At 48.0% G+C, this 13444-nt stretch overlaps 1 protein-coding gene across 2 annotated transcripts in view; it reads left to right on the top strand.

The window, feature by feature from the left end:
* SLC12A4 (solute carrier family 12 member 4) overlaps positions 1-13444 on the top strand; it is a 477810-nt gene that overhangs the window by 438018 nt on the left and 26348 nt on the right. For both annotated transcript variants that reach the window (XM_085638574.1, XM_085638575.1), the window contains exon 23: positions 1001-1134. In XM_085638574.1, coding sequence (XP_085494700.1) covers positions 1001-1134 — 134 coding nt within the window. The remainder of the gene's footprint in view (positions 1-1000; positions 1135-13444) is intronic.

Genomic DNA, 13444 nt, shown 5'->3' with positions numbered 1-13444 from the left:
CAAAAGAGCATATGTGGTATAGTAGCTTAGGGTTCCATACCCGTGTGAGTGACCCAGCATCACTCAGGCCACATGGGAACAAGTTGCCTCTGTTTTTGACCTGAAAAGTGTAGTCATATGTAACTATGATTAACAAGAGCATGGAACTTTTGGTGAGCTACTTAAGTGGTTGAATGGGTGGGCAACAATTACTGGTACAACCCCGCATATACAAAAACCTGCTGTGGGACGTTTTCACCACATCTAGACACTTAGTCATTGGCAAAGGTGTCTCGTAATACTTAGTATTTTAATAAGACCCCAGATGAGATAAACACCCACACATAGGACAACTGTTAATTGGCAACATAAATGGCAGTAAATATTGTTATTTATGTTACAAAAAAAAAGTGAAAAGTGCTCATGCCCAAAAAGCTTTTGCTGCTTCTGGAAAAAAAAGAGGAACATAAGTTTCCCACAAGTATCCTATTCTGGTGAGGAGTCCTCTCTGCAGGCCAACTAACTGCAGGTAGTCCTAATCTGAACTGACACTCTGAGGGAGGTTGTTCCAGGTAAGAGATGGAGCAGTAACCACAACACACCTTTGTCAAACTAGCCGTCATTCATGGCTCTCCAGATTACCCTGCAGGAAAGTCGGTTCATACCTGACATCACTTTCTGGAGGATCCAATGAGTACCAAAGAGTATGGTAGAACAAGAGGTTTTCATATTTTTCATGTTTGAAAGTAGTATTGCCTTTGCACCTTAGCCTTCACTTTTGATGTAAAGTTATTTTGCTGGTTACATCTTTAAGCATTTACTTGGTAAATGTTATTACTCTGAAGAGTTTGTATTTGTGCATGTTGGCTCATTGTATGCATTACCTATTCATTACATATGTGGTAGACGTTAGAGTACAAGAACTTTTACTCAATCATATTTTCTTGTATAAGTACAATAGTTGGTAATTAGACAATGGAAGTTTCTTTTTAAAACTAAAGTTATATTTATTCCTTTACAGAAACCAGTCCAATGTCCGAAGGATGCACACAGCTGTCAAGCTGAACGAAGTTATTGTGAATAAATCGCATGATGCCAGACTTGTTCTTTTGAACATGCCAGGCCCTCCAAAAAACACAGACGGAGATGAAAATTGTATCCTTCAACAGAGCAATATTATTCAATTCATTGCACGACACATGCCACTGTTATGCTAATGTTATCAGACTCTTTGTAAAGTGAACAAAGACCGAAACAGTGTGGAAAAGGGGTAAGATTTTATTTTTTAAAGAAACCAGATATGGTTTAGATTTATGCAAGATATCATGCATTATAAAGAATCCAGTCCCGCTCTAACCCTATACATAATCGGATGGGACATGTCACCTCCGAGTACTGTACCCAAGGCTTTTTATGTAACAGAAATGTAGCTATAAAGCTTCAGAAAGTGGTACAATAGGGGATGCAAAGTGAGATGGCAGAAGTTCAGGTTCACTGTAGTCGTGAGCAACATAACTCTCATTAGAAGTCCGATTTACTTCAATATGAACTCGTAAACACCCATGATTTAGAAATGTATATCTTGGAACATGAAAGAAAGCTATGTTGGTGACAATGGGGCCTATTCACTAAGGTACATTTACATGTGCAAAATTACTCTCACACTTTGTAGTATCTTTTTTATTTTTACCTATTCACCCATTTTGAGTGTAATGTTACTCCAAAGTGTAGATTTACAGGTCTCCATCCCTCAGATTAGGGGGTGAAGTCTGCACAAATGTAATTATGACCGTAAAGTTACTAATAGTAAAATTACAACTATATTTTATGGTGCACACTCGGGTGGAGACCTCCGTACCTATGGTGGGAGACCTGTGCATGCAGAAGGGTGACCTCTGCATACAAAGTAAAAATCTTCCCATGCAGCAATGAGCTTCCTGGGAAAAATCCTCAAAAATTAGATTATCCCAAAAATTGGAAGTGAGATTGTTTGTGCACATCATATATGTGTCAAAAGTAAGTTTTTCTGTATGTATGTTGTAAACCATGAGTGTGCTATGTGAGAGCATGTACTTAAATGTTGTAAATGAAAAGTGTTTGCTATAGAAAGTGAAGTGGCAATTTATTTTTTATTAGAGCATAACATTAATGTTGAGGATTATGTAATTTAGACAGTTGTTTCGAGATGGTATGGATGGTGTGGCAGTCCACAATTTATCATTGACAAGAGACTACCCAGATGAAAATGCAATCACAAAACAAACCGCTAAAAAAACATGTAGTTGACTAATTGATCCACATCAACATTTTCTGTCCTCTTTTCTGTATACCCTCCCCCCCCCCCCCCCCCGTACCTGGATGCGGTTGTAAATCGGGGTCAAACTTTTGTTCTAAGTCCTGTTGCATGGCTTTGTAGTGCAACATGCAACAGGCTACAAAACTTTGCACACAACTTCGATGGTGTGTACCGGCATCCCTCTCCATGTATGGTCAGGACGTCTGAATTGCAACTTAAGAAGACCAAAAGTGCGTTCAAATAATGTCTCATGTATTTATGTGCACCCTAATGCATCTCCTTTGAGGTAGCATAGTTCAACATCTGTAGGATGCGCGGAGATGGGGAAAGGAGCATTCTCTGCAACATCTGCAACAAAGATATGTGAAATGTCTTGAAAGGGTATCTGTTCTACATATAGCATTTTGCAAGTAGGACTGACAGAAGATGCAGCTGTCATGTAAGCTTTCAGAAAAGGCAGCATATACATCAGTGAAGGGGCTCCTAGTATTGCAGACAGCTTGCACATGGATGGAGTGACAGCAGTGTCTGTTGTGGAAGAGGTGTGCTGTACAAAGCGGTTGGCTGAATGGCCACATGGGATAGTGACATTTATCACACAAGGGAAGTGGGCATAAGAATAAAATTGCCCTGCCAGTCTTACCATTTCCACCAGTGACTGTGGCATGCAATAAACCTCAAATAATTATTCCTCAGAATGAGGGGCAACACAACAAACCAATTCATTAAAATAGCGAAGGAAGAAAAAGTTGTTTGGTGTATGTGTTCATTTCTTATGTGATTAGCCTGGATTTGATAGGTTGGTCTTGAAATGTATTTCACCTATAAATGAGAGGGGGAGTACAGAACAATCACTCTGCATTACCAGGTGTGTTGCAAGTTTTGTAAGTCATGTTATAAAATTTAACAGGATACACTTTAAAGTTAAAAAATATTGGATGATTAAAAAAAGTAATAACTTTACACAAGATTTTCATAAAACATTTTATAAAATTATTGGATCTTAAAAAAAAAAAAGTTCTTTTATTTCCAATATGTATCTATAGATATTTGGCACCTCTATTATTTTCTAGAGGAGTGTATTGTTGCATTACTAGTGGCTTACAATGTGTGGTGCTGGAACTACTCCAAGGTTGACCTGGATTACATCACTACTGTTTTGTGTCCTTTTTGGCTGTAGTAACTTTAGAAGAGCAATTTATAAATATCAATGGTTTTATTCTTTTGTGGGTGATATTTGTACACCCCTAAACCCTTCCTTAACCCTCCCTAAACCTTGGCCATTTTGAAGAAAGTATTTTAAATTTTTTAGTCACTATCACAACTCCACCCACATTTACTACAAAAATGTAGATGTCCGTGTTCAGATATCTTCACCACCGGAGCATACGTTTCTGCATAGAAAAGCAACTTAGGTAGACCTCAGCACGTAGGTTTGGAAATAGCATTTTATTGTATAGGAGTAGTACTATTGTAGTAGTACTGAATATACTACACAGTGCAGTTTGTAAGCTGACTCCAAAATTGAAACAAACATGAAGAAACATGTCTTTTGGGGTTTCCTACTAGTAAGCTTTAAGGATTTATAATAAACCTAATTGGTGGCTATTTGTGATTTGTTGAATTTTTGATGCAAACTTTTCTCTTTGCACGAAGGTGAATGTGTCGGATGTCTAGAGAAGGCCTTATACCGGTCTAGAATTACAGTCAGCAATTCTTTAAAGATTATCATACTACACAAGATAGTGATTTGCAAATTGTACAATACATTGTACAGTCACTTCTTGTGTAAGATACCAACCACAGTTGTTATGGGTGCATTTTGAATGAAAATTTGGCGCTTTGAGTATTTTTAGGATGTTTACATCTAAGTGCACACGTAGTTCATTGTGGTTTATGCACAAGATCCAGAATTATAACTTGTGCTCTTGTTTTTTGTGTTAGTGCAGGCAAATGATTTCTTGTGTTATGTCTGGGAAAGAGCTGTTATTGGTAAAGGCATGCATTTGCAAGACATTAATTCCTAAACTGGACAGTTCTACTTAACTTGACAAGATTGAACAAATCTGTAAGGGACTTTAGCCTTCTGCAGTTTAGGTTCTGAGATCTAACAGTTTGACAGGAAAACATGTTTAGTAAAAGCAAGTTAAGAGGATGTTAACGATCTATAGAATAGTGTGTAAGATGGATTCCATGATACACCCTTTGTCATTCACAAGAGTTCAGTTTCACAAAGTGCACCCATCCCCCAATAAAAAACTGAACTTTTTAATGACTGTAGGGTTCTTAGTAAATATTGGGAAATACCAGACAGCATCAACAAATCAGTGTGCCTCCACAGAAGAAGGAAGGCACATTTTATGGCTCACCACCATTTAAAAAAAACAGTCCTGAGGCTGAGAGTGGCAGTGCTAGAACCGAGACTGAATGGCTGTTCAATTAATCAAGGGCTTATGTTTTAGGTTAGAACTGTAATTGCACTGCAGAGGAGTGAACATGATATTCAAAATACTCATTGTTCAATAATGTATAAAGGGGTAGCCAGAGAAATAAAATAAAAAAGCCACTCTTTAGCCATATGTAGAGCTCTGAGTTGATGAGGCAGGCAAACCAGGTAGTTGTTTGGGAGATTGCTCCTTTAGAGGGCAATGTGGAAATCTTAAAGTTTTCCTTCCTTCTCCCCCCATCTTTTTTTACATTCCTGCTGGGCTGCTTGCTTCCGCATTCCTTTCTCACCACTCATTCTGCCATGTTTTTTTATTAAATTTAATTTCCATGAGGGCTGCTACCTAGGTGTCAAGAATTCCTGTCATACAAGGGAAACACGCCCTAATGTAAACAGGAGAGCTGTTACATAACTCAAGGGAAACACGCCCTTATGTAAACAGGAGAGCTGTTACATAACTCAAGGGAAACACGCCCTTATGTAAACAGGAGAGCTGTTACATAACTCAAGGGAAACACGCCCTTATGTAAACAGGAGAGCTGTTACATAACTCAAGGAAAAAACGCCCTATAAAGGGAGGAACCGGGAGGTACAAGGCTGTCGGATATTGTGTTTACACCGACGTACCTGCTTCGTGAAGAGCAGTGTTCCGGAGTGGTGCTCCAGTAAGGCAAGAACGGAGGTAGGTCGAGTCGTTACTCCCTGGGCCGTGTCTTGCCCCATCGTCACCTGTGAAGGACCCGGAAGCTCTACCGGTCAACCATTGAGCTTCGCTTTTTGACTCGGCTGAGTCCAAGCGCAGTGGCGCTTTTGCTGGTTGGAGTCGTAACTCCCAGCCCGACCAGAGACACAGGGACTGCCAGCTGTAACGCACACCAGGAGGTGTTTGCCGCGTTACAGACTCGGAAGTCCACAGGATCGATCGAGCGGCTGCTCTCGGTTCAGTCTTCTTGCTTGTGATTGGGGTATCGGTGACGCATCACCAGGAGGTGACTCCGCGTCCCGGTGCAGTCTGAGGAAGAGGTTGAGCGGCTGCTCCCTTCAGGTAGAGACCCCGGCTGGGTGTTTCCCTGACTCCTCGATTCTCCCCAACACTCTTCGTGCCCCTCACAGCCTACCGATTGGCATTGTCGGCCATTTCATTTCTGCCCTCTGTTGGCATACGCCGGGATCGGCGTATATGCAGAGGACGGTTAGGACCATCCGTGCTGTGGGCTGGTAACGTACTTAGCCTGGAGGATTCCAGTGACTATAACTTTTGTTTGTTCTTTGTATTTTATTTGCCTTCATTAAAAGAACTAACCCTTCACAAGTGGTTGCGTCCTCATTGTCGTGTCTGTTAAACGATCCTGAGACGTTCAGGGCGTTACAAAATATCCGACCTTAATAACACTAACTGTCTCCCGGTCGATAACAGACATGGCAACACTTGATGATGTGCTGGCTGCTTTAGCGGCCATGCAAGTTGAAGTGGCTGCCTCTAGGCAAGAAACAGCCGATGTAAAAGCCAGACTGGATGCTATCCAATTGGACCCGCTCACGCCCAGCACCTCCCTCACGAACCAGACCCCTGCGGTAGTAGTGGAAATGCCGGTAGCCATCCCCTTGGCAACACCAGAGAGGTACAGTGGGGATCCTAACACAGTGCAGGTATTCCTCACACAAGTGGCGCTACATTTATCGTGCAAACCAAAGGCGTTCCCCACGAGTCAGGCTCGTGTGGCTTTCCTTATATCCTATTTGGCTGGAAACGCGGCACAATGGGCCGTACCTCTGGTGAGCAGGGACGACCCCCTCTTATGTGATTGGGGTGCTTTTCGCGAGGAATTCCTGAAGGTATTCGACAGAAGGGCTGACTCGTACACGGCGGACCGTGAAATGCTTGAGTTGAGACAGGGATCCAACGACCTGGTGCAGTATCTCAACGCGTTCCGAAGGCTGGTTGCGGAAACCAAGTGGCCTGTTGCCAAACAGACGGCGCTCTTCCATCAAGGGCTGTGCGATGAGCTCAAGGACGCCGTGGCTCATATTGACCCTCAACCCAAGACATGTGAGGGCCTTATCAACCTGGTATTACGGCTGGAACATAGGCTAAGTGAAAGAAAGGGGGATCATGGGAGAAAAGGAAAATCCCTTCCATCCTATGTGACGGTGGGAAGTCCTGAAACTTCCACCGCATCCAAGGGAGAACCCATGGACATCAGCGCAATACGAGCGAGCCTCACAGCCACGGAGAAAGAGTCACGCCGTAAACAAGGATTGTGCCTATATTGTGGCAAAAAAGGCCACTACGTACGTGAATGCCCTGCCAAACCGAAGACGTCACGTTATCGGGCCAACCGGTCGGTAACAGCCGTGGTGGACATACCGGCGGAAAACTAGAGGACTCCAAGACCAGAGAAGGGGCATCTCGGAGTCACTCATCCATCCCTTCACTTTCCAACTCGGTCACTAAGGGACAACGACACCTGTTTATCACGGTGCACGTGGGAGTGCATGACCAGTGGATACCCGTTGTGGCCATGGTGGATTCAGGGGCCACTGGCATGTTTATGGACCACAACGAGGCATGCAGGCTAGGGCTAGTGCTTCTTCCCAAAGCAGTACCCGAAGACGTCTATGCGGTAGACGGAAGGCGATTGGTGACGGGGCCCATCGGACAGCACACGGGGGTCCTTCCGATGAGATATGGGAGGAATCATTTGGAACAAATCGATTTTAACATCATCCGAGCGCCCCAATATGGCGTCATATTGGGATTGCCGTGGCTACAGAAACACAACCCCTTTGTGGATTGGCCAACACATCGCATCGAAATGACGTCACCGTATTGCATCCTGCATTGTGGAATAAGAACGGAATCCCTTGACGCAGATGAGAGTGGGAGTCAGACGGTGGCTACAGCGGCAGAAAAAGATGTGGCTCTCCCCCAGGCTTATCACAGTTTTGAGGATGTATTTGATGAGGTGAAGGCGGAAGTGCTACCACCCCATAGACAGTTTGACTGCCAGATCGACCTGGTGCCAGGGGCCAGCGTTCCCAGCGGCAGGCTGTATGCCCTGACGGAGCCTGAAAACGTGCATCTCCGGGGGTACCTGGATAAACTCCTCAAGCTAGGATTCATCCGCCCGTCCAAGTCTCCGGCCGCCTCGCCACTCTTCTTCATCCCGAAGGCTAATGGGGAGCTGAGAGCCTGTGTGGACTTTAGGGCATTGAATGCAATAACCATAAAAAATCGGTACCCCTTGCCTCTCATCAGTGTACTTCTGGAACAGGTCAAGAAAGCTCGTATCTACACCAAGTTGGATTTGAAAGGGGCATACCATCTGGTGCGCATGAGGGACGGAGACGAGTGGAAGACCGCCTTTAAGACCAGGTTCGGCCTTTTTGAGTACCTCGTCATGCCGTTCGGTCTGTGCAACGCCCCGGCAGCCTTTCAGTACTTTTTGAATGAGGTATTCAGAGAGGAGTTGGATATCTACGTGGTCGTATATATCGACGACATCCTCATCTATTCGTCCAGTGTGGAGGAGCACGTACACCACGTCAAAGCTGTGCTCCAAAAGCTGAGGGAAAACATGCTGTTTTGTAAACTCAGCAAGTGTGACTTCCACGTCACATCCGTGGAATTCCTCGGAGTGATGCTGAGTCCAGAGGGACAGGAGATGGCAGAACGAAAGATCAAGGCGGTGAAAGAATGGCCGGTGCCCCAAAGCGTGAAGGACGTCCAAAGTTTCATTGGCTTCGCCAACTTTTACAGGCGGTTTATAGATGGATTTTCAGGAGTGGTGGCCCCAATCACACAGCTACTGAGGAAGTCCAAGGAGTTTGTCTGGTCCCCTGAAGCGAACAAAGCCTTTGAGGCCCTGAAAAGCGCCTTTGGTAAGGCGCCGGTGTTGGCTCACCCCGATCCGGATCTCCCCTACGTGGTGGAAGCGGACGCGTCGGATGTGGCGCTGGGGGCTATCTTGTCCCAACGCAACCACGACACAGGGGTGCTTCATCCCGTTGCGTACATGTCCCGCAAACTCAACGACGCCGAACGCAACTACCATATTGCGGAGAAGGAGCTTCTCGCAATCAAGGACGCCTTCACCGAATGGAGGCATTGGTTGATGGGGGCAAGACATGTGGTATCGGTGTACACGGACCATCGGAACCTACAGTTCATGACGGCCACTAGACACCTTTCTCCCAGGCAGCTGCGGTGGATGATCTTCTTTGCGGGGTTCAACTTCCGCATCACATATCGGCCGGGGACGGAAAACCGGAAGGCGGACGCCCTGTCCCGTCAATCTGCAGTTAAGGAACCATTGCCTGCAACCGAGCGTTCCATCATTTCCCCGAGGATGGTATTGGGGGTTATCCAACCGGATACTTTCCTGAGGGGAATAAAGAGAGGGATCAGGTCATTCGCATGGCGGAGGTGGCTCCTCAGTCACAGAGAATGGCAGCTGAAGGACGGGATACCCCTGAAGGGCAGGTGCCTATTGATACCCACGCCTAGGCTAAGGAAACAAGCATTCATCTGGTGCCATGACTCTCCATGCGCAGGTCATTTGGGCTTTGAAAAAACGGTGGCTAGCATGGGACGGCATTTCTGGTGGCCAACCATGAGAGTGGATGTCAGGAGGTGGGGACAGGAGTGTCCTACGTGTGCTACCATGAAGGCCGACCATGGCCGAACCCAAGGGCTCTTACATCCACTTCCGACCCCGGATAGACCATGGGATAGCATATCACTGGACTTCGTGGTGGGCCTACCGGTAGACCAGGGGATGACGGCAATACTGGTGGTGGTGGATTACTTGACGAAAATGGGGCACTTCATCCCCTGCAAGAGAGTCCCTACAGCCGGGGAATTGGCGTCACTACTCCTAAAGAATGTGGTACGACTGCATGGATTACCTGGGGTGATCGTGTCGGACCGGGGGTCGCAGTTTACTGCGCAATTCTGGAAGACTTGGTGCACTGCGCTGCATGTTAAGACCGCCCTGTCCACCAGCTACCACCCTCAAACGGACGGCCAAACCGAGCGCCTGAACCAAACGCTCAAACAGTATCTGCGATGTTTTGTGGACCAGGGCAGGGAAGAATGGGTCGACTTGCTATGGGTTGCAGAGATAGCCTATAACAACGCCACTCACAGCTCCACACAGTCATCTCCGTTCTATAGCAACTATGGCCAACATCCCAGGTTCTTGCCATTTCTACATCCGTTCAGAGAGGACAGGATTCCCGCCACAGCGGACAGGGTGGCACACATAAAAGACACGTTGATGCGCTCAAGGGCTGTCCTAATAGAGGCCAAGAGAAGATACAAGGCTGCGGCAGATAGGAAGAGAAGGCCCGGGCCACTGTACCGCACTGGAGACTACGTCTGGATATCCACAAGAAACATGAGGTTTCGAAAGAACAGTGTGTTCCATCCCAAGTACATGGGCCCCTATCGAATTACCAAGTGTATGGGTCCCGTGAACGTGAAGGTGTGCTTGCCCCAGTCATTGCGGATACACCCTGTCTTTCATGTATCATTGCTCAAACCAGCACCCTCCAAGCCGTCTGGGACACCTAGGCCGGTATGCGTGGAGTCGGAGGTGGAGTATGAAGTGTCGGGCATACGGGCGTCCAAATGGCGCAGGGGGAAGCTGTGGTACCTGGTTGCGTGGAAAGGCTATGGCCCGGAGGAGCATTCATGGGAACCGGCTGAAGGGGTTCATGCTCCGCGCTTGGTCTCCTTGTTCCATCGGCGTTTTCCTGCCAGCGCTGGACCCGTGGGGAGCCGCTGAGAGGGAGGATGTACTGTCAAGAATTCCTGTCATACAAGGGAAACACGCCCTAATGTAAACAGGAGAGCTGTTACATAACTCAAGGGAAACACGCCCTTATGTAAACAGGAGAGCTGTTACATAACTCAAGGGAAACACGCCCTTATGTAAACAGGAGAGCTGTTACATAACTCAAGGGAAACACGCCCTTATGTAAACAGGAGAGCTGTTACATAACTCAAGGAAAACACGCCCTATAAAGGGAGGAACCGGGAGGTACAAGGCTGTCGGATATTGTGTTTACACCGACGTACCTGCTTCGTGAAGAGCAGTGTTCCGGAGTGGTGCTCCAGTAAGGCAAGAACGGAGGTAGGTCGAGTCGTTACTCCCTGGGCCGTGTCTTGCCCCATCGTCACCTGTGAAGGACCCGGAAGCTCTACCGGTCAACCATTGAGCTTCGCTTTTTGACTCGGCTGAGTCCAAGCGCAGTGGCGCTTTTGCTGGTTGGAGTCGTAACTCCCAGCCCGACCAGAGACACAGGGACTGCCAGCTGTAACGCACACCAGGAGGTGTTTGCCGCGTTACAGACTCGGAAGTCCACAGGATCGATCGAGCGGCTGCTCTCGGTTCAGTCTTCTTGCTTGTGATTGGGGTATCGGTGACGCATCACCAGGAGGTGACTCCGCGTCCCGGTGCAGTCTGAGGAAGAGGTTGAGCGGCTGCTCCCTTCAGGTAGAGACCCCGGCTGGGTGTTTCCCTGACTCCTCGATTCTCCCCAACACTCTTCGTGCCCCTCACAGCCTACCGATTGGCATTGTCGGCCATTTCATTTCTGCCCTCTGTTGGCATACGCCGGGATCGGCGTATATGCAGAGGACGGTTAGGACCATCCGTGCTGTGGGCTGGTAACGTACTTAGCCTGGAGGATTCCAGTGACTATAACTTTTGTTTGTTCTTTGTATTTTATTTGCCTTCATTAAAAGAACTAACCCTTCACAAGTGGTTGCGTCCTCATTGTCGTGTCTGTTAAACGATCCTGAGACGTTCAGGGCGTTACACTAGGTGTCTGGGTGTCCCTTTTTCCTACCAGCCCTTTTATTTATTTATTTATTTATTTTTCCAGCAAGGGCTGGCAGCGCCACACCGGTAGCGGGCTGCTTGATTTTTTTCCTTTGCACGGCACCTTGCTAAACCTGCTTTTTTTTTTATATTTAGGTGCCGATTCAGATTCTGTAAAACCCGGGTACGAATGGTCGTACGGAGCGAATTCTCCGTCCGACTCGTACCCGGGAAAACCACCTTACAAACCCGCAAGTACGATTCGTACAGAAATACCATTTCCTTACGAGTCGTACAAAACACCGACCGGAAAAAAAATACCCACAATTCCGATCCGGAACTTCGCGTACGTGACGTCCGGACGGAGTCAGGCAGCGTTTTACGGACCAGCAAGTACGATCCGTGCCCACGTCACTCCGCAGCGCTCATTTTTTACGGCAGCCAAAAGCTCCCGGGAAATTGAGGACGACGCGAAGAAGGAGCACCGGTACGCGACGGACAGCCATGGACCCCATCCTACGTGTCATCCCGGCCCTCCTAGCCTACGACCTGGTGCACAGAATCCGACGCAGACGCCGCAGAAGGTCAGAACAACACCCAGGGGCAAAGGGGGGGGGCCAGGGGCAGCAAACATAACCCCCACCCAAGTAAAAATGTTATGTCCTTTACATACCTGACCTCCAGGGTCTGGTCACTTCGGGGGGGCGTGTCCACCAACCCCTACGTACCGTCACAACGGAAGTGGACGTGGACGTGCACCCGTCACCACGACAATAGTGGTATGGACCGTACCCACGCCCCCAGAGCGTGGGTACGGCCCGTACCACCATTGGAGTGGTGACGTAGGGGTACGCGCAACGGAAGTGGACGTGGACGCGTACCCGTCACTGCGATAATGGTGGTACGGGCCATACCCATACTCTGGGGGCGTGGGTACGGCGCATACCCCTACATCAACACTCCAATGGTGGTACGGGCCGTACCCACGCTCTGGGGGCATGGGTACGGCGCGTACCCCTACATCCCCACTCCCATGGTGGTACGGGCCATACCCATGCCCCCAGAGCGTGGGTACGGCCCGTACCACCATTGGAGTGGGGATGTAGGGGTACGCGTGGTACGGACCGTACCCACGCCCCCAGAGCGTGGGTACGGCTCGTACACACCATGAATGTGGTGGCGGTCCGTCCCACCCGTACCCCTACGGCACTAGTACAGAATGGATACAAGGCGTACACTCACCACAAATGTTGGCTTAGGGCCTGGTGCAGCATATAAGCAGTATATTAGTGTGTATGTATGCACAGGACAGCAGTGTACTGCACCAAGGGGGCGGGTGGGTGGCTGGGTGGCTGCAGAGGACTCCCAGCAGTGGACAGACATGTGAGGGGTGGGTGCCAATCACTCCCAGCAGTGGACAGAGACATGGGGGTGGGTGCCCAGGACTCCCTGCAGTGGGCAGAGACATGTGAGGGGTGGGTGCCTATCACTCCCAGCAGTGCCCAGACATATGAGGGGTGGGTGCAGAGGAACACCCCGTAGTGGACAGAGACATGTGAGGAGTGGGTGCAGAGGATTCCCAGCATAGTCCTGACATATGAGTGGTGGGTGCATCATCCTCAGATGACCACACCTCCATGGGTTCATTAACGCATCCCCAATGTGTGAAAATGTTGAGAGTGCCATATCAACACATCACCAACAGCACTGTCCCACTCCCATGAGGATGGACGTCTTTCCCCCACGGCATGACACACCATATGTGGGTATGAGGACAAATGACACGTGCATACCTACCCCTGGCAGATGCTGCACAATACACACACTGAGAACATGTCACAAGACTGCATAGTTATGTGAAAGCCTACTAAACTAAGAGAGCCAAAGGGAATACAC

Source organism: Triturus cristatus, chromosome 12 (genome assembly GCF_964204655.1).
Source record: "Triturus cristatus chromosome 12, aTriCri1.1, whole genome shotgun sequence".
NCBI classification, from domain to species: Eukaryota; Metazoa; Chordata; class Amphibia; order Caudata; family Salamandridae; genus Triturus; species Triturus cristatus.
This window is presented reverse-complemented; position numbering and strand designations above follow the sequence as displayed.